The sequence below is a fragment of the Podarcis tiliguerta genome (genome assembly GCF_965153285.1).
Source record: "Podarcis tiliguerta genome assembly, chromosome: 8".
NCBI classification, from domain to species: domain Eukaryota; kingdom Metazoa; phylum Chordata; class Lepidosauria; order Squamata; family Lacertidae; genus Podarcis; species Podarcis tiliguerta.
This window is the reverse complement of record NC_139541.1, coordinates 18,219,353-18,246,476: the sequence shown is the minus strand read 5'-3', so window position 1 is coordinate 18,246,476 and position 27,124 is coordinate 18,219,353. Positions and strand designations below refer to the sequence as shown.

The following is a 27,124-nucleotide window of genomic DNA, read 5'->3' as shown; positions in this document are numbered from 1 at the left end:
TTCTTTTAAAGCTACCTTGTTAAAACTTGATGTTTGCTTCTACTGTGGGGTGTTTCAGTTGGTCTTCAGTGGTCTTAACACTCTGTAATTTGTCGTGACATTTGTCATTTGCAGTGATATTGCTGGTCCCCTTTCCTGATCTCTTTTTTGCATATCCATTGAGGCTTTGAGCGTGAATTGGCTTTAACTTGGAAACAAAACTATTTGCATGGTGGGGAGGGTGTCCCGAGGCTTTTCTCGCATCATTTTCACCATCCCATCTCATTTTCATGTTCTTTGCAAAGAGATTCAACCAGTGTATTCAAATCTCTGTGAGAAAATAGCCCCCTTGTGCTGCCTTTAAGCTGTAAACATATCTGGTTTCATCTGGTTTGTGGCAAATGTGGGCAACATAATGGGTAGGATGTCTAGGATTCTTCCTCCTCAAAATACATATTTTAAAATATAATTGCTATTTTCCATATCTTCTTTCAACATTTCATCCCCCTTATTTTATTAAAATGTGTTTTAGTTACTACACATGTAATCCTGCCTATCCTCCAAGGCTCTCCCTGTCTTCCACTTTATTCTCACAGCAGCCCTGTGAGATAGGTTAGGCTTAGAGACAGCGACTAGCTGGCCAAATGAAGATTTGAACCCTGATCCCCCAGGTACTGATCTGACACTCAAACTGTTACACCACTGGCTCACTCAGAGCACCCAAGATAGTGTGTACAGAGTTATTCTGTTTTATGTTTCCAACAATCTTGCATGATAGGTCTGGCACAAGAGAGGCCCAAATGAACATCACTGATGGTCAAGGCTTAGGGATTACCATCCCTCCCCCGGTGGCAGCCCCCCAAAAAGCAGATAACACGAAAAGTCCTTACTACGTAATTTATTCAGTATTCACAGAGTGAGACAAAGGGATGTAGTCTCTATGCAATGATGGCATTGCTCCAAGTAAAGTCCCTCCCCTAATCTACGCCAGTCCTGCATTGGCTAATCTGAGCCTTTTGCCACTGAGCTCTCTGTTCTTCTACTCTCAATGCCCATCTAGTTGTGGGAGAAGGGGGGTCAGGAATGCTCTTCAAGGACACTGAGTCTGTCAGCTGTCTCTCTCCGGTGCTTCTTCTTATTCTTCCTTCTGTTCCTCTTCCAATATTTCCCAGCTTCTGCCCTCTGAACTATGCCCTTCTGCAAACCATTGATCTAAATCTATACTGTCCTCTTCTTGGGAAGGGTCAGCCTCCTTAGTCCAGCCCCTGGCACTGATGAATGGGAATTTTAACTCTTTTGCACCCCTATGCAGAGGTTCCCATCCGTGTGTCCCAATGCATAATGGTCACACCTCCAATGTCACACCTGTTGACTAGTCTCACCCTTTAGTAGCCTTGTATGACGTATGAACTGAGCCTCCAGATGCACACTATTTCAGACATACAACTGTAGATGCAAAGGCTCCCATCCCACATGAGCAGATGCCAGGGTGTGTGTGTGTCATTCTGCTAAAATATAGCTGCAACACGTGACTAATGAATATAGTAGCTGTGTTATTATAGTAGTAGAATGTCATCCAAAATTTACAACTCCTCAGCTTCAAAATAATATATATCAGTCCATAACCAAGAAGTAGTCAACCAAATGAATTGCTGGTGGGGAACACAACAACGCCTTTCAATGGATGATGTCCAAGACAGTATATCCAGATTGAACCAACAGTTTCAAAGATGAATCTTCGTCAGCAAATAGTTTTAGATAGAATATCCATACAGGCACATGTAATACTTGTGGCTCAGAGCTCACTAACCAGTGTAGCTAACTGTGTCAAGGCAGCATGTGCAGTGATGGGGTGTGTAGCTACTTGACACATCCCTGATTAGGTGTAAAGACAACTTCTTTTTAAAGTATGTTTTTTATTTGCAAATGTAACAGAAAGAGGTAAAAAAACACTGCCAGCAGACATTAACAGAAAGACTATTCCATCAAGCCCAGTTTAAATGTATAAATCAATAAGACAGTACACATGTCCAAATAAACATCTTAAACTAGATTTGACGAATGTAAGCTGTGTGCAGGGAGACCTCAGCACAGAGCAGTGGATGCAGGAATGGTTGTCCTTGCAGTCTTAAAAAAAAAACAACCTCCAATGATGTCCTACTCAGAGTAGACCCATTGAAATTAATGCACCTAGGTTTGCCATGCCCATTGATTTCAGTGGGTCCCCTCTGAGTAAGTCAACCCTTAATCTGTTGGCCACCATGAGATCTCCACCTCTGTTGTCAACCCATTAGTCTCCACGTTACAGGGATACAATTCAAGAGGCTTTTTCCTGCAACATGGACAACAATTTCTAACTAGACATAAGACACCACTAAGCAAGGCCCAAATTATATACTTCGAAAGAAGATTTCATTGCCAGCATCTATCTGAAGCAGGCAACTCCTTTCTGCAAAGGCGCTAGTTTAAAGGTATACCTTAAACATAGTTTTCGTTGGCTTTGAAGCAATCTTGTTTCAAATCTAACAAAATGCCGTGCGTAGATGCTAAGGCAGCTTCCCATTCGCTGAGCAGAATAGGACAGGGTTGGAGACAGCTGTGAGTAAGCCATCTCTGTGAGACATATATAGGTTCCAATCCAACACTGCATGAGTGTTCAGCAATGATCCCCTAGGGCTAAGAAGAAAGTGGAGAGGAGACATTTTTGTCGGTTGTGGATGCTTTTCCCAACTCTAACTCTGGCTAGCCAACCCTGAGCAGGAGGACTAGAATGCAAGGCCTCTCTAACAAGTCTATCCCATCAAGACAAATCTGTATCTACGTCCAACCCAATGAAATAAAAACACGCACCAATAAAAGCTTCTATACTAGGGCAGCGATACAAGTCGCGCTGTTAACCCCATCAAAGGAGAGGCTCCCCTTCCTGCTTCAGAGACTTCTGCTTGGGTCGCCTCTGACCAAGTCCTCCTCAAAGTAGACCCGTTGAACCGACCAGGCCTAAGTTAGCCATGCCCCTTAACTTCAGCGGGTTTCCTGTGTGGGTAGGACTAGCATCGGCTACGACCCCTAATTTTGGGGGTCGTTTTCCTGCGTCGCCTCTTTGGCGTAATCTTGGAAATAGTCCACCGTGTTCCAGTCCGGCTTGAAACGCAGGATGTAGCACTTGGGGAGGTAATAAGCCGCGAGCAGCCCTGTAGCACACATGAGCATGGCACTCACCTGCACGGCGGGCTGGTACTCTAGCCCCACGGTGGCGTAGGTGGGGATGAAGAAGATCAAGGCGATGAAGTAAGCGAGCATGGCGAAGGTGATGCTGCGGGCGATGTTGTACTTCTTGGGAGACGTCTGCACCATGAAGGTGCAGAGGAAGGAGGTGAAGGCTAGGAGGCTGTTGTTCCCGTGCATGATGGCGAAGGCAGCCCAGGACTTGATCCTGCACTGGATGAGGACTTGGGTGGGTAAGAGCTTGTAGTTCTTGCCCGGAGTGGACGGGTTGACATAGATGTACCCAAGGCAGAGGGCGCTTTCACCCAGAAAGCACAAGGCCACGATGGCCCACGGCCGCCTCTGGATCAGGTTGTGCAGGAAACCGCGGCGGCTGCTTGCAAAGTCGTTCACCAGCATGATCTGGAGGGCCTTGGCCGTGATGGTGGAGAAGCAAGGGTTGAGGCACAAGGCGAAGGAGGGCTGTTGCATCAGGCAGACGGTCGGGCTGGGCTTGCCGATGTAGAGGCCGCAGCTGAGGCACATCAGGGCCAGGCAGAGGAGGCCCACGAGGCACATGGCTCCCCCGGCGGCCTGCACCACGGGGGTGTGGAGGTTCCTCAGAAACAGGGACCCCGAGAGGCAGGTGAGAGTCACCGCGAATATCAGCAAGGCTACCAAGATGATGGCCAGAGGCTCGGACCAGAACAGATACTTTTCGCCGCGGTCGTAACACCGTGTGCTGCGTCCAGGGGACCACTGTTCTGTGGGGCAGGCGGTGCAGGTTGTGTCGTCTGTAAAAGAGCAGGGAGGCAGCTGTACATTTTGCAAGCAAGGGGGTGTCCTCCTGGGGAAAGGCCACAGCACCTGGCTTTCATGCAACAGCTCCCAGGTTGCATTTGCATTCTCTCTAGGTAGAACCGGGTGAGACTCCTGCTTGAAACCCTGGAGTGCTGATCCAGTCAGAGTAAAGGTAAAGGGACACTTGACCATTGGGTCCAGTCGTGGCCAGCTCTGAAGTTGTGGCGCTCATCTTGCTTTAGTGGCCGAGGGAGCCGGCGTACAGCTTCTGGGTCATGTGGCCAGCATGACTAAGCCGCTTCTGGCGAACCAGAGCAGCGCACGGAAATGCTGCTTACCTTCCTGCCAGAGTGGTACCTATTTATCTACTTGCACTTTGATGTACTTTCCAACTGCTAGGTTAGCAGGAGCAGGGACCGAGCAACAGGAGCTCACCCTATTGTGGGGATTTGAACCGCCAACCTTCTGATTGGCAATTCCTAGGCTCTGTGGTTTAACCCACAGCGCCACCCGCGTCCCACTCCAGTCAGGGTAGACTGAGCTAAAAGAGCCAATGGTCTGACGCTGTATCATACAGCTTTCTCTGTATCTATATTTTAAGAGGAGGGTTGTAACTCAGTGGTAGAGCACCGGCTTTGCATGCAGAAGGTCCCAGGTTCAAGCCTTGGCATCTCCACATAGCCCTGGGAAAGGTCCCTTGTCTAAAACCCTGGGCAGCTGCTGCCAGTCAGTGTAGATAGTACAGCATCAGATGGAGCCAATGGTCCGGCTCTGTACGTGGCAGCTTCCTATGGTGGTGAAACCATTTTATCCAGGTGGGGAGTGAAATTTTAACTGGACTCAATTTTTTGGTTTCATGAAAAGCATCTATTTTGACCAGTAGCAGTGGTTTTTGTGAGAAAGATAAGTAATACAACCTTATTTTTTATCAAAAACTTGAGCAGATTAATGCAGAAGTGGGGTGGAGCCGACTCAGGAATGAACAAACGTGGAACTGACACAGATCAGGAATAAACTGAACTGTCCACCCTCATCTCCTCTCACCAAGAGCTGCTGTCCCTGTATACAGTGACTGTAGCTAGGGATGTAAAGAAGGAATCAATTTCTCTTCCAACCCATTTACATCACATGCAAGGCTGTTTCTGTTCTGCTACAGTTCTGCTTGCAACACAAATGATTGTGTCTCATATCCCTGTCTGCTGTGGCAGAATTTTACTTAACCAATGGATGTCATATTTGGTTACATAATGAATTATGTTGTTCCATATCATTCATTTCAATGCAAAGGGGGCATTGCCAATTACGTACCGTTTGCAGACTGAAAACAACAAGCAAATACCAATAGAATCTGCTGGATTGATTTCTGTTCTGGATACGGGATGGATAAATGAACACCAGCAATTGCTGCTCATATATCTGTCAGAATTCTCTACGGCCTCTGAATGTGACGCAGGGAAGTCACTCCAAGGCCCCAAACCTTCTCACCTGGAGAACTGCAATAAGTGCCCATCTCACAGTCAATGCAGTCGTAGCAGCAGAGGTGGAACCCCTTCATCCGGCGGATCTGCCCAGCCTGACATGTCGTAAGGCACTCAGAGATGGGAGCCTAAGCAAAAGGGAGAGCGACCAATGAAATTACCAATACCAATGAAATAGCTGCAAAGCTATCTTCTTTTCCTTCTCTCTTGCTGTTCCCTTTGCTCATCTTTCGCCCTTGTTCTCTGCAAGCTCCTTATACCGTTTCTTCTCCCCTCCATCTTCCTGCTCCCCCTTCCTGGGGGGAAAGTCATAGCTCAGTAGTAGAGCATCTGCTTTGCATACAAAAAGGCCACAGGTTCAGAACAACTCGGGTCTGAAATCCTGGATCAAAGAATCACAGAGTTGGACGGGATCCCAAGAATCATCTGGTCCAACTCTCCACAACACACGAATCTTTCATCCAATGTGGGGTTCGAACCCACAACCTTAAGACCTTAAGGTCTGTCACTGCCAGTCAGTGCAGACAAATACTGAACTTTTCTGGCTCAGTATAGGACAGCTTCCTGTGTTCCTGTGTCTGGACAAATTAATTGTATCTGGCCTGCATGCACACCACAAATTTAAATCACACACCCACCCCAAATAAGAATCCTGGGAACTGTCATTAGTTATGGGTGCTGGGAATTGTAGCTGAGTTTGTTATGGGTGCTGAAGGGTAAGCTACCATTTCCAGAATTATTGGGGGAGTGGGGATGGTGTTTTAAATACATGTTGGGCACACTGCCTTAGCATATCTAGCTTGTTGCCTTGGAGGAATGGCAGGATATAACTCGTGAGAAACCAACAGAAGAGGTCAGGCAGATAATTAGTGCGGGGACATTTGTGGGTGGGAAGCAAGCAAAGAGATCACTCACTTTACTGTACTCCTTTCTTGAATTCCTCCCCCTGCCTCTTTACCTTTCCATCCTCTGTGTGAAACTGGACCAAGGATGTATTGATGTTCAGTTTTGTGTTGAAGTTCCCGAGGGTGATGTGCTCAATCCCACTGTCCTGCCACCTCCAGCCAATGACCTCATAGCCGAGGTTGATGCTGCCGTAGTCTTCGAAATGGTGCAGCTGGTTGGAGATGTTGAAATGGACGTCTTTCAGTTTGTCCAGCAGCTGGATGGAAGGAAAAGGTGGCTGTGGGTGGGTCCTGTGCTAACTCCCATGTCCCCCCACCCTTGGACCCCTAATCCCATGTCCCCTTGCCTGGACTAACCACTTCTCTGCAAGGCTGGCCCTACTGTTAGCCAAAGCAAGGCAGCCCTATCAGGTGGGAAAGTGTGGCAGGACAAAGCTGTATGTGCCACTCAGCCTGCCCTGTGGCTCTTAAGCTGCCCTGCTGTTCTCAGGTGTGCTTGAGGGCATTATCCCATTGCCAGGATGATTTTAGGGCAGGTTGGGGGACCTCTGGCCTTTGGGCCGAATTAAGCAAACCCATTCCCTGTTTGTTCCAAAGGTTGTTTTGGCCAAGTCATGTACGGTGGTACCTCTGGTTACAGAAGCTTCAGGTTACAGACTCCGCTAACCCAGAAATATTACCTCGGGTTAAGAACTTTGCTTCAGGATGAGAACAGAAATCGTGCAGCGGCGGCACGGCAGTAGCATCAGGCTCCATTAGCTAAAGTGGTGCTTCAGGTTAAGAACAGTTTCAGGTTAAGAACAGACCTCCAGAACAAATTAAGTTCTTAACCCAAGGTACCACTGTAATGGACCGCAGCCGGTGCAGAATTTGGCAGCCAGGTTGCTCACCGGAGCAAGACAGTTTGAGCATATAACGCCAATCGTGGCCCAACTACACCGGCTGCCAATCAGTTTCCGGCTGCCAATTCAAGGTGCTGGTTTTGACCTATAAAGCCTTGAAAGACCCAGGACCTCAATACCTCAAGGACCGCATCTCCCCATATGAACCAATCTGACTGTGATCACCGTATGACGCCCTTCTCCATGTGCCCCCATGTGCACAGGAGGTCTGAAGGGTGACAGCATGAAAATAGGCCTTTTCAGTGGTGGCTCCCCGCTTGTGGAATGCTCCCCCCAGGGAGGCTTGCCTGCCACCACCATCTCCTATCTTTAGGCACCAGGCAAAAACATGTGTTTTCTTCCAGGCCTTTGACTTTTAACGATCTGTGGCCTCCTTCAGAGGGTGGGATGCTTTAATACTGGCTTTTGAAAATATGAATGCATTTGAAATTGTTTGGTTATAAGCTGGCGTTAATGCATGTGCTAGTTATTGTTGTTAAGTTGTTTTGTGTTACTAAAAAGTATAATAAATAATAACAATTTCAAACCACATGGACGAAAACAGGTCACCAGGCCTCATTGTATTATCAGTTGATGGGCAGCTGACTGCCTCTCACCTACCTCCCAAGATTTGATGTTACCCTTATGACACGTCCCTCTTTGGGAGCACAACAAGTTGTGGAGTGCATGAGCCACACTGTACACTGCAGTGTAGACAGCGTACGTCTGCCGGTGCTTGAGCACCGCGGTGATGTTTCGGCGAGAGATGTAGTTGCATTGCCAGCATTGCGGTCCCAGGACATCGGAGTCCATCTTGTTCACTTCCTCCTGGGATATGTTGCAGAAGCCGTCCTCTTGGGTCAGCTCTAAAAGTCTGTAGACGTACTCCTCGAAGCCAGGGACTGTCCCCCCCTTTATGACGAAGCCGATGACTGTCCCAATGGCTTGGATCTTGTCCACAGAGGTGACCACGTCTGACATCACCCAGGCTTCGGTGGCCAACCACACCTTCTGGCTCAGCTTCAGCTCCAAGCACAGCTTGAAGAAAGCCCGGACAGGCCGGTCACTGGCGAAGAGGATGATGACGTTGACTTTGGACTCGTTGATCGACTGGATCGTCTGCCTCATCTTCACTTGGAGGCTCGGGTTGGACACGTCGGCTGGGATCAGCCCCTCGAAGGCGATGCAGATCTGTTTGCTGGCCACCATGGACGACAAGAGGCTGAGGCCTCCACGGCCATATTCATCGTTGCTGCCAATGACCGCGATCCAATTCCACTTGAAAGCCTGCAGGAGCTGGACCATGGCTTCCAGCTGTCTCTTGTCGCTGGGCACAGTCCGCAAGAAAGAGGGATACAGCTCCTCGTTGTTCAGGGCCTCCATGGTGGCTCCATAGCTGATCTGAAGGCCACAATCGTACCAATGTTTAATTTATGTGGTGACTTTGCAGGCCGCCATTCCAAAGAGACCAACTCCCCATGGCTGCTTACAGCAGTGGTGGCCTAACTTGGCCCTCCAGCTTTTTTGGGACTACAGTTCCCATCATCCCTGACCACTGGTCCTGTTAGATAGGGATGATGGGAGTTGTAGTCCCAAAACAGCTGGAGGGCCAAGTTAGGCCATCACTGGCTTACAGCAATTAAAAACCACATTGAATGTCAAGCAATACCCTAGTAATGAGCTGTGTCCAATCATACTACATGGAGGAGACCCATTGAAGTTAATGGACATGACAAACTGAGATCCATTAATTCCAGTGGGTCTGCCCTAAAGCAGAAGTTGGTTGGGTACAACACATTAACGCATTTCCCGTCATGTAATCTGGACTCAGCTAAGTTGGTGCCCTCAATATATTTGGGGCTGCAGTTCCCATCAGTTGGGGTGGGAGTGTTCGGAAAGTTTGTGTCAGGGTAAGTGAGATAAAGTAGGATCAGTGTCGTTATTGTTTTGGGAGAAATTGCGAGGGAGGATTTAGCTTGGGTATATTTAGAAGGGAAGAGTATTTATATGGACCAAAGTCCATGTCTAAGTCATGTCTAAGAAAGTGCATAACTGAAACCATGTGCTTTTGTACACAGAATAGTGGCAAAGCTTCTTATTACAGTGGTACCTTGGGTTACATACGCTTCAGGTTACATATGCTTCAGGTTACAGACTCTGCTAACCCAGCAATAGTACCTCAGGTTAAGCACTTTGCTTCAGGATGAGAACAGAAATTGTGCTCCGGCAGTGCGGCGGCAGTGGGAGGCCCCATTAGCTAAAGTGGTGCCTAATGGACCTAATGGTCAGGGGTCCCTTTACCTTAACAACTTTGTGACACGTAAAGTGGCTCTTTTTGCACTGGCTGCAGGAAAGATTGGACACAGAGAGCTAGAGAACATTGCTGTAAATTGTTCTGGGGACTCTGAGGTTTAATCTGAAGTTGGGATAGCTGATGGTACTTCTGATTTTTATTGATTACTGATGTTCGCTATATTATTGCTACGTTGGTATCTGGGTGAACTTTAATGCAGTGTTTCTCAAATTTGGGTTGGACTATAATGCCTATCATCCCTGACCAATGGTCCTGCTAGCTAGGGATTATGGGAGTTGTAGTCCAACAACAGCTGGGCACCCAAGTTTGAGAAACGCTGCTTCGACCTAATGGTCATGTCCTTTGGCTAGAACAAATAAATCTATTGAATGAATGAGTAGGCCTTATTTGGAGACAACCCTGAACGCAGAATAGGTGCGTTTTACACTGCAGCATTTTGCGGTGGGCCTCACTGGTGCCTTCTCGGTAGTGGTGCCTGCCCTGTGGAACACCCTCCCTTAAGATGTGAAGGAAATGAGCAGCTATCTTCTCTTTAAAAGACATCTGAAGGCAGCCCTGTTTAGGGAAGTCTTTAATATTTAATGCTGTATTGTTTTTAACGCTTGATTGGAGGCCGCCCAGAGTGGCTGAGGAAACTCAGCCAGATGGGCGGGGTATAAATAATAAATTATTATTACTGTATTTTTCGCTCTATAAGACGCACCAGACCATAAGACGCACCTAGTTTTTGGAGGAGGAAAACAAGAAAAAAAATATTCTGAATCTCAGAAGCCAGAACAGCAAGAGGGATCGCTGTGCAGCGAAAGCAGCAATCCCTCTTGCTGTTCTGGCTTCTGGGATAGCTGCGCAGCCTGCATTCGCTCCATAATATGCACACACATTTCCCCTTACATTTTAGAAGGGAAAAAGTGAGTCTTATAGAGCAAAAAATACGGTATTATTATTCTCACAAGGGTGTCATTTGATCTTACGGTTTTTCTACCTGCGGGATCAGGAAGAAGCCGAACAGCTTGGCAGTCACCGAAGAGAGCATTGAGTCGTGAGGCCCGATGACAGCCGTCACCCGGGTCTGGTAGTCCGTGTAGTTGCAAAGGATCCCGATGCTATTTGTGCCTGCTCTGGACAAGAAGAGCAGGCTGGGCTGGAGGGTGACCACCGGTTCCATGCAGGTGTCGTAGATATCATAGCCAAGGCGGATCCCTGGCAGCAGCGTGGTGGAGTTGTTGATCTCCTCAATGGCAATCTTCATCCCAAGGGCCCAGACCAGACCGGCAGCATAAAGCCTGGGAGACAGAGGACAGAACAGGGGAGATGGCGGTCTCTCTATTGGCAACATGCAGGGTTGAGTGCCAGTCTCTCACATAGCCCAAACTGCACCACCCCCATGCAAAGAGGTGTCAGAGGCTTGGGGGGGAACCCCAAAGTGCGCAGAAGTACAGAAGTGCTCATTGGAGGAGGGGAGAGACTCCCGAAGGAGGCAACATCCCCACTCCCCCAACACATGTGCAGCAACCAAGTGAGCAGGGAACACTGTCAAACTGTCAAGGGTTTAATAAAGCTGGAGGAAGTGCATGGAACAGAGTGTCCTGGAAGACAGCCTAGGTGGCTGGCTGGAACCCTGATCAGGAGCACACTGGCTTGCCTTTAGAAGCTCCCCCGAGTGGGCTCCTGATTGCAGGAAGGTGCACAAAAACATGCCTGGGGGCTTCAGGGGTGGCCCTGCCCCTGCACAATTTGTGCCCTTTTGGCCGAGGAGGCGAATAGGGATGTTAGCTTGAGATAACTGATGGATGGCAAGTTACTGGTCCCCTCTTTTCCCCGTTCGGCAGTGGAAGAATCTCTCTCAGGAGGTTGAGGACTTTCCCCCCTTGCAGGTTTTCAAGCAGAGGACGGGTGGCCATCTTTCTGTGGATGCTTTAGCTGAGATTCCTGCAGTGCCGGGGGTTGGACTAGATGAGCCTTGGGTTCCCTTCCAACTCTAAGATTCTATCTTCCTGCCACTACCCGTGACCCCCTAAAATGCCTCTCTCCAGAGTGACTACAGACCCATCCAGGGCCTTCTCAGTGGTGGCTCCGACCTGGTGGAATGCTCTGTCCCATGAGACCAGGGCCCTGCAGGATTTAGCTTCCTTCTGCAGGGCCTGTAAGACAGAGCTATTCCGCCTGGATTTCAATTTGAACTTAGCCTGATCTTTTATTCCCCTTCCTTCCTTCCCTCCCCCTCCCCTTTTTATGAAGATTACCTGCTCTGGGATCCCACAGCTAATTCTCCCCTGGTCTCCCCGCTGGCCCAGATAGGACTAATTTAGCCAGCTAGCCCTGGTGATCACCTAATGTTTATTGGATGGATTTCCCCCCTAAATTGATTTTTGGATTCTGAATTTTTTATTATTCACATTTTATACCGTATTTTATGCTGTTTTTTGTTGTTGCAGCAATTAAGTGTTTTAAATTTGTTGTTAGCCGCCCTGAGCCCGGTTTTCTGAACCAGGAACAGCGGGGTATAAATAATAATTAAAAATAGTTATTTATTTAACAATGTGGGTTGGGGGCACGGATATGGGTAGGCGGAAGGGGTTGATTGTTTTCAAATAGGCACTGTATATTTATTTACTGAATTTCTACCTCACCTTTCTTTCTAAAGAGCTCAAGGCGGAGTCCATGGTTCACCCCTCCCTTCCCCAATTAATCCTCACAACCACCCAGGGAAGCAGGTCAGGCCGAGAGGCAGCAACCGGCCCAGGGACACACCCAGCGAGTTTCATGCCTGAGCTGGGACATGAACTCTCGTTTCCCAGGTCCTAGCCCAGCACTCTAATCTCTACAGCACACTGGCTGTCTCTGAAGGCTTTTCGGTTTACATCCACTTTTAATCAGTCTGTTTGAGGCTGGTTGGAGCTCTTAAGCATAACTGAATTGCTGCTCCTTTTCTTCCTGTCCTGTATTACATAGGCTGGATGGTTACATGGGAGCTGGTTGAAGTTAAATCCTTCGAAGACAGAGGTCCTTTGGCTGGGTCGGGACGATATAGGATTGGGGGGGGGGCAACTCCCATCTCTTGTGGGGGCGCAATTGGTGCCAGGACCGTCTGTTAAGTGTTTGGGTGTAATCTTCGACACCTCCCTTTCCATGGAGGGGCAGATCGCAGCTATAACAAAGGTGGCATTTTTTCATCTCCGCCAAGCTAAGCAGTTGGCTCCTTACCTCTCTCGTCCTGACCTAGCCACTGTGATCCACGCAACGGTCACCTCCAGACTGGATTATTGTAACTCACTCTACATAGGGTTGCCCTTGAGACAGATCCAGACTGATCCAGAAACTCCAGCAGGTGCTGAATGCCGCTGCGAGACTCCTTACAGGGTCCTCACCACGGGATCACATTCACCCGGTGCTATACCAGCTGCACTGGCTCCCGGTGGAGTACAGGATAAGGTTCAAGGTGCTGATTTTAACCTTTAAAGCCCCATACGGCATGGGACCCTTGTACCTACGGGACCGCCGCTCCTGTTATGTCCCACGGAGGACCTTACGGTCTTCAAACAAAAACATCTTGGAGATCCCGGGCCACAGTGAGGTTAGGCTGGCCTCAACCAGAGCCAGGGCTTTTTCGGCCGTGGCCCCGATCTGGTGGAACGCTCTGTCACAAGAGACTAGGGCCGGGCCCTGCGGGACTTGACATCTTTCCACAGGGCCTGCAAGACAGTGCTGTTCCACCAGGCTTTTGGCCAAGGCACAGCCCTTTGGTAATCCTCACAGAACTCTAGCCCAATGGTTGCCCATTAATTTGATTTTGAATTGGTTTTAGAATGAGTTGATTTTAGAATGCATTTTAATTGATTGGGATTTTATGTAAATTGTGTTACTTTTATTGTTATTAGCTGCTCTGAGCCCGGCTTTGGCTGGGGAGGGTGGGATATAAATAAAATTTTATTATTATTATTATCATAGAGCAGTAGAGTTGGCAGGGACCTGTTTAGTCCAACCTCTTGCAATGCAGGAATCTGTTCCGCTGTTGGTTCCTAGACTGAACTGTTGCTGCTGTAAAATTTGTGCTGTCTTACAATCCATGATGCGAATGACCTTGCCAACTTTTTTTTTTTAACCTTTCAGGGCACCCTGCCCTCCCGAGGCAGCTTACAAGACCCTTAAAACACATGCAAATAACATTTCAGAGAACAGCAAAACCCTAAATGTATAAACGTGGGGGGGGGGGGGATTCCCAGCTTAAGAAAGCGACTCCCATTCCCAGTCTTTGCTTTTATTATGACATTGAAGAACCATCTTAAAAATGATTCTGATACAGGGAAAGAAATCAACCTAAAAGGCTCATTGGAAAAAAGGAAAGTTTTCAGGAAGGTCTTGTTGGCACTTGCATTTTGAATCATTTTACTTTAAAAAGCTGCCTAGTTAATTGGGGACAGCATTCAAATCTACTCCCTAGTTTCCCGTTGACAATTAATCTGACATTCTTTCAGCCCTGAGGGTGCGTAGGGATGACTTGCCATGGACTGGGGTTGCCAGAGGCAAAAGGGAGTGGAGCAATGGAAGTAACTCTTCATTCAGTTAAGTCCAGCCACACACAAGGCAGGGGGCTCTGCATCACAACCTTCCCAACCATCGCTATGTCCTTGCTATTTTTGCTGCCTTACCTCTCACAGCTGTAAATGTCAGGCAGGGTCCGTTCCGTCAAGTTGGAGGTGAGTACTGTGAAAGGGAACAAGCCGCCCAGTATGTAGTCTCCGGGTCTTCTAAACTGGGAAGACATGCAGCGATAGCTCTGGACCTGGGCCCAATCCAGACTGAGGCTGAGCAGGAAGAAAGCAGACATGTCTCTCGGCTGTTTCTGAGACTGGTCTGTGTGTGGACAGCCTAACTTTGAACGAGGCAGGGGAGCCCCTTCGAAAGCCAAACGTTTTGTTCAATAAAATTTACAGCAGGTGGGAGCATCCTGAGAGAATTTGTTTAGCAAAGTACACACTGCGTGAGCAGTGTAGGTGTGGAAGAAGCCATAGCTAGCCACCCGTGCTAACCAAATCTTCTGCGGCATTCTGTTGAGTTGGGCCCCTCTGCAATCTGGCCCTCCCTGGGATTTATTCAAACAGGGTGGTCTTGAGAGGTTCCTGATTTTTTTGCAAGCAGGTGCTGGGCTTTCCTTGCCTTTTGGATTGAGCCGTTCCCAAAGCAAAGGAAGGATTGAACTCTGATTAATAAGAATACACACAGAGGCTTGAACCAGCAAGACTCTGGGAAGGGTGCGTATAATAATCTGTGCCTCCCTCTCCACCCCTTGGCCCAGGTCGTTTTATGCACAAAAGAACTTTTACAGAGTGTTCGTAAGAACCAGTCAGATTTCTTCTGAGCATTTCAACAAACCCCACGTGGGGACAAAGTTAAACTACCAAAACTAATTAAGCCTGGGGTAAATAAAACAGAACTACAAAGGAGTGCATTTGGCAACCCCGGGAGGTGATAAACAAGCAATATACAAGATAAGAAGGATGGCCAGGAAGATAGCGATCATTATCACCTTCATGTGAAACCTGTTTCCTGGCCCTAAGATTAACAGCCTGGGATTAATCTATCAGAAAAGCTACATCAACGAAACTGCCCACTGTCTTTGATGACCCAGGATGCCTGCCTGGCGAAGCAACTGGCAGTGTACGTGACTGGTCAAGAAAGAGAAATGGAACAGTAGAGGAAATGGCCAGAGATGCAGAGGGTTGTGGGATTTGGTCAGAAATTACTGTCAATACCAAACCCAGTCAACACAATGCATTCATCGTGGACACAATGGCTTGATGCATTTTTTATAATTCCTCATAGAATCCCACCTGACCCCACAGTCTGGATATTTGAATTCCTACATTGAATCAAACAACTTTCGGAACCGCTGTTGGGAAAGGTTGGGTACTGGTCCCAGGTTTGGGGGTGGGCCTCGATGCCACCCATAGAGAACCCCATGCTCTCTCTCTCCCCCCCAGCTGTTGACACGCCAACCCTTCCTCTGCCTGTGCCTCAGGGCCTGTACTAAGGGAGTAAAATAAACCACAGTCCCTGGTTCAGAGGCAACACTATACCAAGGCTTGTGGTTTGTTGCTTTTGCTCGCTCGCAGGGAGCTAGCTCTGTGTTTACAACAAATCATTCGTTATGGTTTACCACTGCGGGGTGGGGAACCTCAAGCCTGGAAGCTGAATCCAGCCCTCCAGGCCTCTCTACCTGGCCCTTGGATCTCTCCCAAGGCCACATCCTTCAGTGGCCCTGCTTCACATCCTCCACAAGTGTATTTGCCTAGCTGGAATGCATTCTTGGCTTCTGGTGTGCCTGGGCGGAGGATAATAATAGGTGTGTGTGTGTGCAGAAACTATCCTAATTCTTTTGCCCCTGGCTCAGAATGGAATGTGGCCCTTGGGCTCCCAAAGGTTCCCCAACCCTTTCTTGGGAGGGAGCAAGGTGTTGTGCGAAGGTTTGCTGCTCCTTCCCTCCCACTTTAGGAAACTGCCTTTATATGGAGTCAGACCCCAGGTTCACCTGGCTCAGTACTGTCTAGACTGACCGGCAGTGGCTCTCTAGGGCTTCAGACTGAGGGTCCGTCCCAGCCCCACCTGGAGATGCCAGGGATTGAACTGGGACTTTGCACATGCAAGGCAGATGCTCTGTCGCTGACCTATGGCCCCTCTCATGTCACGGCAACAGGCATCAGCTTTGATATACCCGTGTCAGGTGATAATGCTGTGTTTGTTTCCTGCCATGCTGTTATTCCTCCACCATCTGAAAGTCTGTGGTTGTTGTTTGTGTCCTCCCGCTGCTCCCCCCCCCCCAGCTGTGGGGCCATGAATTAAGGTCCTAATGGTGCTGCTGCCATTAGCAACTGTTTGCTAATGCGGTGCGGGGAGGTTATGATTTAGGGGGAGGCTTTTGGGTCTCATTAAGGGCCTTCTGCTGCATAAGAGATCTGCATTGGCTCCCAGTACGTTTCCGAGCACAATTCAAAGTGTTGCTGCTGACTTTTAAAGCCCTAAACGGCCTTGCTCCTGTATACCTGAAGAAGTGTCTCCACCCCCATCGTTCAGCCCGGACACTGAGATCCAGCGCTGAGGGCCTTCTGGTGGTTCCCTCATTGCGAGAAGTGAGGTTACAGGGAACCAGACAGAGGGCCTTCTCGGTAGTGGTGCCTGCCCTGTGAAACGCCCTCCCTTCAGATGTGAAGGAAATAAGCAGCTATCTTCTCCTTAAAAGACATCTGAAGGCAGCCCTGTTTAGGGAAGTTTTTAATATTTGATGCTGTATTGTTTTTAACACTTGATTGGAAGCCACCCAGAGTGGCTGGGGAGACTCAGCCCGATGGGCGGGGTATAAATAATAAATTATTATTATTAATATTATTATTTGAGCACCTTGTTCATGGCAGAACCGTGAAAAATTCCTATGCGGCCATCAGGACTGAAATTGAGGACACCACCATGTATACACAGGACAGATGATTATTTGAACCCAAGCAATATAAGAGGTAAATACATATCTATATCTATATAGACAAATCACAGTGCATGCATGGAGTAAACAGTGCCATAAGTGCAAATACTTTCATTGTGCCCCCACATCTCCCCACCACCGCAAAGGCATTGATAGTTTAGAAATCATACGAGGCAGGAAACATGAGAGCACCATAGATACATGACTCATTTGTATCCAGAAAGGAATCTTAACATAACAGCATATCGTGATCCAGAAATAATAATAATACCACTTTAAAAACACAGATATGATTGATTTGTAACATGAAAGGAATCTTAACAGCGTATCACGGCCCCAAAATAATAACGCCACGTTTAAAACACAGGTATGATTGTCTTCAAGCCAAAGGCGTGGTCAACAGCCTTATGCAAGTTCGAAACTCACAGTGACTTTTAAAAAAAACAAAAAGCTTTTCTAAGTGAACAGTCTTGTCATGAGAGAGAATGACAGGGAAAGAAGAGGTGTGAAGATTGTTCAGGAGTTCGGTTTCATCAAGGGTGGGGATCCAGTGGTTCTCCAGATGTGTTTCATTCGCTTATTTAGAAGTTGTGTATATACCACTCAAAACAAAACAAAACTTCTAGGTGGCTTGCACAAGACACTGACATTTGGACCCCCCACCCCTGTGGACCCCCCACCCTTACTAGGGAGATTGTTCCCACTTCCAGCATGCTAAAGATTGTTGATTTCCGGATTGTAGCAGTGTGCAGTATCTTTGCCTTCCCCTGTGTGTATGGAAGGAGATTCTGCTCCCTCCCCACTTTGAATTCTTATTTGTCCCTGCATACCCACACAGTGCTGCCCCTCAGCTGGGTATACGAAATGCACAGCAACATGCCTGGCTGGTGACTGATGAAAGGACCCTGTTTTTGCACCCATTGCCTCCATCCCAAACCCCACAGGCTGTTAATGCTCAAGAGTGGTCGGAGTCTGGGTAGAGGGAGTCACAGGCTAGTAGGGATCTGCATGTGATGCCCTGAAGGGCTTCAGGTTTGTGGGCGCATCACCTGCACCTGTGTGTGGAAGGGAGGGCTCAATAAAACCCCAGTGGGATTCTCCCTTCAGGCATATGTATCATGCAGTGGTGTAGCGTGGGTTGTCAGCACCCGGGGCAAGGCAAGTAATTTGCGCGCCCCCCGCTGCACTGTTCCTCCCCCAGATAGTCCCTCGCTCTCTCTCCGCACCGCACCGCACGCCTGGCACCCTCCCCTCCACAGTGGGCAGCGACCCGGCGGCTCTGATCGGATTCGCACAGCCAGCACTGCAGTGAGAGAGAGTGAGTGAGCCAGGTAGGGGCAGAGAGCTGCGAGTGCGAGCGCGCCCCCCCCCCCAGATGTTGCGCCCGGTGCGGCCGGCCCCCCCTGCACCCCCCACGCTACGCCACTGGTATCATGGCAATCCTGAGCAATCTTGCCCCTAAAGTCTTCCCCTTGTCACATGGTCATTGAAACAGGTAAACACCAGTCCACTGTAAAAGTCCCCCTTTCCCCTTTAAAGCTTAATTCGATCTGAAGGGTGGAGGGGATACAGTTGCACCTTGATTAAACAAAACCAGGGTTGATTGGCAGACAGCACAAGCGAGCCAAGAGGCTGGGGAGACCCTTGCTTCCAGGCCCTCATCCGTCCCCCTGTGATTAAGTACATTCATTGCTTATGCAGTTTTACCTCCCGTACACATCGGGGAAGACTGTAGCCTTAAAAACTATGTGATGAAATGGCGCAAGCCTTCGGCCCTCCAGATGTTGCTGGGCTCCCCCCAGCCCCCCAGCTAGCACAGCCAAATGGTCAGGCATGATGGGAGCTGGAGTCCAGCTACACCTGGAAGGCTGACAGGTTCCTCACCCCGACTGTAGGAGCAGCATTCCCTACTGCAAAGGAGAGATGGAGGATGGTCTCTATTTGGAAGAGGCATCTTTTAGATTTAGGGGACCATCTTTTAGATTTAGGGGAGCTACTCTCAAGCCCAACGACACATTCTCAAGATGGAGGGGGAGGGAACAGCTGCAGTCGCCTGCGGTTCCTGCGCAATGTTTGCCATCTTGCCAAAGGTTGCAGGCAGCTTTACGTGCAGCAATTGCATGTTGATTGCCCTCCTAAAAGACAAAGTCCAGCAACTGGAGGAACGTGTAGCTACGCTCCAAAGAATTAGAGAGCTGGAGCTCTTCTTGGAAGCAACAGAGCACACCGTCTCCACCAAGGAGGAGACAGGGGACTCCCCTGAGGAGGCGGCTAGTTCACCAACACAGGAGCCCGATATGTGGAGAAACGTGACTCAAAGAAGTAGGAGGCCCAGGGTTCGCTCTGATTGTCTAGAAATACACAATCGCTTTGAGGTCCTCTCCCCTAGCATGGAAGACGAAGAGCAGACTCCATTTGAGGATCTCTCCCTCATTACAGTCGATCACATATATGAAGATGAGCAGCAAAGTCAGTCCTCAGGGAATGTGCAGGCGACCTTGGAACGGACCGCTCACGGAAGAACCCTGACCAAACCTAAGAGAAGGCGTGTAGTGGTGATAGGGGATTCCTTACTGAGGGGAACAGAAGCAGTGATCTGTGGGCCTGACAAGATGTCTCGGGAAGTGTGCTGTCTCCCCGGGGCTAAGATCCAAGATGTAACTGAACGACTGCAAGGAATCATAAAACCCACTGACAAATACCCCTTCCTCTTGGTTCATGTGGGAACCAATGACACTGCAAGCAATAGCCTCCAGAAGATCAAAAGAGACTACGAGGCTCTGGGCAGGAAATTGAAGCAATTAAATGCACAAATCGTCATCTCATCTGTCCTCCCAGTTGAACGACGGGGCCCAGGGAGAGAGAGGAAAATAGTGGAAGTAAACAGCTGGCTTCGCAAATGGTGTAAACAGGAACGGTTTGGATTCTTAGATCACGGACTGCAGTTTCTTGAGGATGGACTTCTGGCAAGCGATGGGCTGCACCTCACAACGGTTGGGAGGAATGTTTTTGCCAAAAAACTAAGAAACCTCATCAGGAGGGCTTTAAACTGACTAATGCGGGGGAGGGAGACAGTGCTCCTGAAGGTAGGAGTCTATTAATTGATGAAGATGATCATCCAAATGTCATAGACCAAATGGAGCAAACAGCAAGCAGACCTAGTGGTGGGAGGAAAAAATCCTTAAATAAGAGACACGGGGGAATGACTAATGGACTTCAATGTCTGTACACTAATGCACAAAGCATGGGAAATAAACAAGATGAGCTTGAGCTCTTGGTACAGCAAACTAAATATGACATAATAGGCATCACTGAAACCTGGTGGGATAAGTCCCACGATTGGAATGTAAAAATGGAGGGATACAATCTATTTCAGAGAAACAGACCAGACAAGAAAGGAGGAGGAGTGGCGTTATATGTCAGGGATGTGTATACCTGTGAAGAGATCCAAGATTTAGAACCTCAAAGCCAAAGTGAGAGCATTTGGGTCAAAATTAAGGGAGAGAAGAATAATAGTGACCTCATTGTGGGAGTTTACTATAGATCCCCAAGCCAAACGGAGGACATAGATGATGCCTTCCTGGAACAGATGGCCAAGCATGCAAAAGGAAGGGAGATAGTAGTAATGGGGGACTTCAATTACCCAGATATTTGTTGGATGTCAAACTCAGCCAAGAGCATAAGGTCAAACAGATTCCTCACTGGCCTTGCAGACAACTTCATTGTCCAGAAAGTGGGAGAAGCAACAAGAGGAACAGCCATTTTAGATCTGGTCCTAACCAATGTCGATGACCTGGTTAATGGGGTAGAAGTGGAAGGATCATTAGGCGCAAGTGATCATGCTCTTCTGAAGTTTACTATACAACGGAAAGGAGCAGCCAAGCATACTAGGACTCAATTTCTTGACTTTAAGAAAGCCGACTTCATAAAACTTAGGGAAGTGCTGGGTGAGATCCCATGGACAGTAATACTAAAAGGAAAGGGAGTTCATGATGGCTGGGAGTTTGTTAAGAGGGAGATAGTAAAAGCACAACTTCAGGCAATACCAATGAGACGGAAACATGGAAGGTGCCTAAAGAAGCCAGGGTGGCTATCTAAAGAACTTTTAACTGAGTTAAGATTAAAAAAGGATGTGTACAAAAAATGGAAAAGGGGGGAAACCACCAAAGAGGAATTCAAACAAATAGCCAGCACGTGTAGACACAAAGTCAGAAAAGCTAAAGCACAGAATGAACTCAGGCTTGCTAGAGAGGTTAAAAGCAACAAAAAAGGCTTCTATGGGTATGTTCGTAGCAAAAGGAAGAACAAAGAAACAGTGGGGTCACTCAGAGGAGAAGATGGTGAAATGCAAACAGGGGACACAGAAAGGGCTGAACTCCTCAATGCCTTCTTTGCCTCAGTCTTCTCCGATAAAGAAAACAATGCCCGACCTGAAGAATTTGGAGGAAATGATTCAGCAGAGGAAACACAGCCCAGAATAACTAAGGAGATAGTACAAGAATACTTGGCTAGTTTAGATATATTCAAGTCTCCAGGGCCAGATGAACTGCATCCAAGAGTATTAAAAGAACTGGCAGATGTGATCTCAGAACCACTGGCAGTCATCTTTGAGAATTCCTGGAGAACAGGCGAAGTCCCGGCAGACTGGAGGAGGGCAAATGTTGTCCCTATTTTCAAAAAGGGGAAAAAAGAGGACCCAAATAATTACCGCCCAGTCAGTCTAACATCAATACCAGGGAAGATTCTGGAGCAGATCATTAAGCAAACAATCTGTGAGCACCTAGAAAGGAATGCTGTGATCACCAATAGTCAGCATGGATTTCTGAAAAATAAGTCATGTCAGACTAACCTGATCTCATTTTTTGACAGAATTACAAGCCTGGTAGATGAAGGGAACGCAGTGGATGTAGTCTACCTTGATTTCAGCAAGGCATTTGACAAGGTGCCCCATGATATTCTTGTAAAGAAGCTGGTAAAATGTGGTCTTGACTATGCTACCACTCAGTGGATTTGTAACTGGCTGACTGACCGGACCCAAAGGGTGCTCATCAATGGTTCCTCTTCATCCTGGAGAAGAGTGACTAGTGGGGTGCCACAGGGTTCTGTCTTGGGCCCGGTCTTATTCAACATCTTTATCAACGACTTGGATGATGGACTCAAGGGCATCCTGATCAAATTTGCAGATGACACCAAACTGGGAGGGGTGGCTAACACCCCAGAAGACAGGATCACACTTCAAAACGACCTTGACAGATTAGAGAACTGGGCCAAAACAAACAAGATGAATTTTAACAGGGAGAAATGTAAAGTATTGCACTTGGGCAAAAAAAATGAGAGGCACAAATACAAGATGGGTGACACCTGGCTTGAGAGCAGTACATGTGAAAAGGATCTAGGAGTCTTGGTTGACCACAAACTTAACATGAGCCAACAGTGTGACGCGGCAGCTAAAAAAGCCAATGCAATTCTGGGCTGCATCAATAGGAGTATAGCATCTAGATCAAGGGAAGTTATAGTGCCACTGTATTCTGCTCTGGTCAGACCTCACCTGGAGTACTGTGTCCAGTTCTGGGCACCACAGTTCAAGAAGGACACTGACAAACTAGAACGTGTACAGAGGAGGGCAACCAAAATGGTCAAAGGCCTGGAAACAATGCCTTATGAGGATCGGCTAAGGGAGCTGGGCATGTTTAGCCTGGAGAAGAGGAGGTTAAGGGGTGATATGATAGCCATGTTCAAATATATAAAAGGATGTCACATAGAGGAGGGAGAAAGGTTGTTTTCTGCTGCTCCAGAGAAGCGGACACGGAGCAATGGATACAAACTACAAGAAAGAAGATTCCACCTAAACATTAGGAAGAACTTCCTGACAGTAAGAGCTGTTCGACAGTGGAATTTGCTGCCAAGGAGTGTGGTGGAGTCTCCTTCTTTGGAGGTCTTTAAGCAGAGGCTTGACAACCATATGTCAGGAGTGCTCTGATGGTGTTTCCTGCTTGGCAGGGGGTTGGACTCGATGACCCTTGTGGTCTCTTCCAACTCTATGATTCTATGATTCTATGATTCTATGATTCATTGACTCCTGAGAGTGGGGAATGCCTCTTCTTAGATCAGGGTTTTTTGGGGGGGGCGCGGACTCCAAATCCCATCAGCCCCAGCCAGCATGGCCAGCCATCAGGGATGATGGGAGTTGTAGTTCAAGCAGGTTCTTGGACTCCGACTCCCATGAGCCCCAGCCCAGTGGTTGGGAGTTGGAGCCCAAAAACATCTGAAAGGCTGTAGGCTGCTCCCCACTGCAGTCAAAGAGGAACTGGGGCCAGTTCTGTTTCTCCGGAAATCTGGCTGATTGAACCCAGAATAGGGATGGTTTGAAGGCTCAAATGATTCCAGCAATAAGAAACCTGATTTATAGGAGAGAGAGGAGAAGCAGAGAGCTAGATCTTGGCGCCAAGCAGGCCTGGAAATGGATAGGCATGAGATGTACGATCGATGCTTGCTTTTTTGTCTATGCCATTCGGAGAAACCATTGATTGTGGGGATCTGCTCTGCTACGGGAGGTCCAGGAGTTTGTGCCGGCTGTACAGTTCCTGTGTGACATCGTAGAGCTTCTTGATGTGGGGCAAAGCTTCTCCCAGCATCTCCACTGCCTCCTCGTTGCTGCCCACCTTCATGTTCTCAAAGAAAGCTTCCCGGTTGGGCAGAGTGCAGAAGGCAACGGTGGTGGCCTTGCGGACAATCCAAGGGTGGTAATTGCCCAGAGAGGCATTGTACGATTCTGTGCATACCACCGACGTCCTGCAGTCTGCGCCACCGGTCCGCAGGCCCTCCAGGAAGAGCTGCAGCCATAGAAGGGCCCGGTGGAGGCGCAGGATGGTCCGGCAGCCCGATACGGGGCGTTCGGTGTTCTTCTTCAGGTCTACCAGGTTGTTCGCCATCTCGTAGCTCACCATGGATTGAAGGGTTCTGTAGCTCTCCTTCTGGGGGCCGCTTCGGAATTCCTCCATGATTTGGATTTTGGCCACCGCGTCTTTGGAAACAAAGGTGAAGATCGTGCCCATGGTGTTCAGAAACCTGCTTTCCAAAACAGAACCCTGTGGTTACAAGGAGCCTTCAAGGTGGGAAACCTTGAAGGCAGCCCTCCTGGCCTCTCTGTCTGGCCCTCTCCCCAGCCCACACCCCCTCACTGGCCCTACTCTTCATAAACCAGCTGGAATGTGTCCCTTGAGCACTGCTAACGCTCTTGCACGCGTGGAAGGAGGATAGAGAGGGCGTGTTAGACTAGCCTGCTGCCGAAAGGCAAAATATGCATTAGAAGCTCCACTTGATGTTGCCTCTGGCCCTGCCCACTGCAGAGATGCGGCCGTGGAGTTGAAAAAAGGTCTCCACCCTTGGTTTAGAGGCGCAACCCAACAGAATGAATGACAGAAGTTTCCACCTAGATCCATGCGGGCCGGTCTCAACAAGAAACAGTTTACAGTCAGAGGGCAGGCTTCAACAGTTTCGCTTGTGACAAGCAACCAGCCTTCCCTGCAACTCTTCAGGGACAAGGACTATCTGCAGTTGGTCTCCCACTCACTTTTCCTGTTCCTTGTGGAAGAGGGAACGTTGAATGCCATGCCATGAGGACACTTGCAGAGAGGTGGCAGGAGCAGGGCCAGGGACCCCATTTTTTGCCTTGGTCAGTAACAAAGGGAAATAGGGAAGTGCCTTATAAGTCATCGTGTTGGCCCATGTAGGTCAGTGTGGTCTACACTGACTGGCAGAGGCGCTTTAGGCATCTGAGCAGCCACAGGTTCCCAACTCCCGGTGTGGAGCCAGATCTAAGCTCGGTTCCCTAACTAGGTGGACAGCCTTACCTGACAAGCCCTTTCCAGCCTGCTAAGTAAGGGTCCATTAGGATTTCCGACCTCTCGTCAAGACAGGACTTGAAAGTGGCGAGCACTTCCCTCAGGTTGTGTCCATCATCCCCGTAGGCCATGGCGAAGCTCTGAAACAGACAGCAAGAGTCAACAGCTGCTTGGTGGATAAACCATAAATGAGGCCAGGAACATCGGGAGCTGCCTTATCCCTGGTCAGATCGTTACGCAAGAAGAGCCCTGCTGGATCAGGCCACTAGTATCAAGTAGTATGCAAATAATAAGCAAGATCAATCGGGTTTGTGGGAGGGAGGGACGGAACGTGTTTCACTAGGAGGGCCCCGGTTTGTGGGCCCCTCAAGCGATACACGATTGACTCCTTTCATTACAGGCTTTTAAACATGCCTTGGTAGGTGTTGTTTTGACCTGGTTTTACAAGGTGCCTGACATGTTTAACCTGTTGCAGTCTCCGTTTTATTTCCCCCCCCCCGGCATTAGCCAGCCAGTAGCACGTATCAGACTGCCTGTAAATGGAAAGCTACGATTGTAGGTATACTGAAGTAGCTGTTGTTTTAATTATGAGCGTGAACTGTCTTGGGTAGGCTTGCCCTGAAAGTCAGTGTAGAAATATTGGGTTGACTCACGGTAGTCTCCCTGAAATTACTTATTAATTTGTTTTATGAGGTTTTAACACTGTTTGATTGTGTAAAAAACAAAATCAAAAACCCTCAGAATGATTTACAAAAAAAGGTAAAACAATAAAAGTATCAATAAGAAAAATAAGACAATAATGGACCTAACTTTCACTATTCATTTCAGTGGCTCTATTCTAAACAGGACTAAGGTTGGATACAACTCACTGAAAAATCCTAATCTGGGTGTTACTCCCATTAACCTTAATGGGGCTTGAACAGATGCGAGCAGTATTGCTTGGTAAGCAAACAAAACCAAAAAACAAAACTATGCAACCTCCTTCTCTGTCTGGGTTTTAATACTTTTTTTAAAAAAATAAAAACTTTCCCTCCTATTCCCCAACTGCTCTAGGTACCAGTTGAGCAGATCCTTTGAAGTTGACAAACCTTAGGTACTTCAGTTTCAGTGCATATACTTGAGTATAATTGGATACAACCCAATACTACTACTATTTTTAAAATTTTTTAAATTGCCCATCTGTTTTTACAGTTGTGCTTAGGTTTTAATTTTTAGGATGGGATTCCTGGTTTGGACTGATAACAGTTTTAACAACTCTGTCCCACAATTTTAGGAGAATGATTCATCCCTCGACACACACCTTAATATGTTTAAATACTTCGTACGCTGCCTTGACAGGATGTTCCTGTTTTGAATGGCAGCCTCGAAGTCCATTTTTTAAAAACCATATATTTAATTTACAGATCACTTCCTTGAAGTGATTTCACAACGGAAACATCAGCAACTAGAAGATATATAAAATAGTTTTGTTGTAAAAACTTTTTTTAAAAAAAATATAAAATGATACACACACACACACATACATACATACTCTCACACATATATGCATCCAATGCTAGCCCTACCCAGAGTAGACCCATTAATGGACTTGGCTAAGATAAGATTCATTCAGTTCAATGGGTGGATGTCCTTGCATTCATTAACTGCAGTGGGCCTGCTCTTGAGTAGGACAAGCACTGGACGCAGCTGAATGGGTCTACTCTTAAGTGTAAGTTACTTGGGATACAACCCCGGCAATAGAAGTAATTTGACATTTAACTGATCTATAAAATGATAAAAATAATAAAATCTCAGGTGTACAGGGCTGGGAGCCGCAGGTGCGCTGGGTTCCTCTTTCTTCTGCCCCATCGACCTCCTTTTTCCAAGCCTCTGCCCCATATCAGCCCTCCATTGGAAGAGGAAGGGCCTCTCCCTTAGGGGGGTCTCTACTCCCCCTCCCCAGCAACCAGACTGACTTACCTTAGCGACCGCTTCCTTCTTTCCAACTTCAGCGCAGCCAATGAAAGCCCGCCTCCTGCTCACCTGTCTCCGCCTACCTCTTCTCCTCGACCAATCGCCTGCCATCCCTAGGTTCCGCAGAGGCGAGGGTTCCCAAGCCGCACCAGCCAATAGGAGCGCGGAAGCTAGTTCTGGAACCTACGCTTCCGTAACATTCAGGCGCGCAGGGACGGAGGTATACTTCCCGCGTGGTCCAGCCAAGGCGCATGCGCGCCAGTTCCAAGCCCGTGCGTTCCGTAGAGATAA

The 27,124-nt window shown here is 48.1% G+C and overlaps 2 protein-coding genes across 4 annotated transcripts; both read right to left on the bottom strand.

The window, feature by feature from the left end:
• Positions 1 to 1,875: 1,875 nt before the first annotated feature.
• TAS1R3 (taste 1 receptor member 3) lies at positions 1,876 to 18,984 on the bottom strand. 2 transcript variants are annotated; one of them, XM_083453862.1, is made up of 7 exons: positions 18,453 to 18,984; positions 14,212 to 18,137; positions 10,545 to 10,845; positions 7,870 to 8,649; positions 6,421 to 6,624; positions 5,470 to 5,590; positions 1,876 to 3,977 (listed from the first exon to the last, which is right to left on the bottom strand). In XM_083453862.1, exons 2-7 carry the CDS (start codon positions 14,388 to 14,390, stop codon positions 3,046 to 3,048), a joined length of 2,517 nt encoding a protein of 838 aa, XP_083309988.1. In that variant the 5' UTR covers positions 14,391 to 18,137; positions 18,453 to 18,984; the 3' UTR covers positions 1,876 to 3,045. The 2 variants fall into 2 exon arrangements, with proteins under 2 accessions (XP_083309988.1, XP_083309987.1); XM_083453861.1 differs by lacking the exon at positions 18,453 to 18,984 and having other exon boundaries at positions 14,212 to 18,151.
• Positions 18,985 to 23,160: 4,176 nt separating this feature from the next.
• CPTP (ceramide-1-phosphate transfer protein) lies at positions 23,161 to 26,999 on the bottom strand. Of its 2 annotated transcripts, none has more exons than XM_083454311.1 (3): positions 26,840 to 26,999; positions 24,890 to 25,020; positions 23,161 to 24,104 (listed from the first exon to the last, which is right to left on the bottom strand). In XM_083454311.1, exons 1-3 carry the CDS (start codon positions 26,942 to 26,944, stop codon positions 23,582 to 23,584), a joined length of 759 nt encoding a protein of 252 aa, XP_083310437.1. In that variant the 5' UTR covers positions 26,945 to 26,999; the 3' UTR covers positions 23,161 to 23,581. The 2 variants fall into 2 exon arrangements, with proteins under 2 accessions (XP_083310437.1, XP_083310438.1); XM_083454312.1 differs by lacking the exon at positions 26,840 to 26,999 and adding an exon at positions 26,681 to 26,833.
• Between the last annotated feature and the right edge of the window lie 125 nt (positions 27,000 to 27,124).

Bases quoted from the DNA above. Each gene is read 5' to 3' on its own strand.
- CPTP (XM_083454311.1), bottom strand. From the start codon at position 26,944: ATGGCAGGCGATTGGTCGAGGAGAAGAGGTAGGCGGAGACAGGTGAGC. The intron at 25,021-26,839 runs GTAAGTCAGTCT...TGTCTGTTTCAG, and splicing joins AGAAGGAAGCGGTCGCTAAG to AGCTTCGCCATGGCCTACGG. The intron at 24,105-24,889 runs GTAAGGCTGTCC...TTTGGAAAGCAG, and splicing joins GGCTGGAAAGGGCTTGTCAG to GTTTCTGAACACCATGGGCA.
- TAS1R3 (XM_083453862.1), bottom strand. From the start codon at position 14,390: ATGTCTGCTTTCTTCCTGCTCAGCCTCAGTCTGGATTGGGCCCAGGTC. The intron at 10,846-14,211 runs GTAAGGCAGCAA...TCTGTCTCCCAG, and splicing joins GACATTTACAGCTGTGAGAG to GCTTTATGCTGCCGGTCTGG. The intron at 8,650-10,544 runs GTAGAAAAACCG...TGTGGCCTTCAG, and splicing joins GCTTCTTCCTGATCCCGCAG to ATCAGCTATGGAGCCACCAT.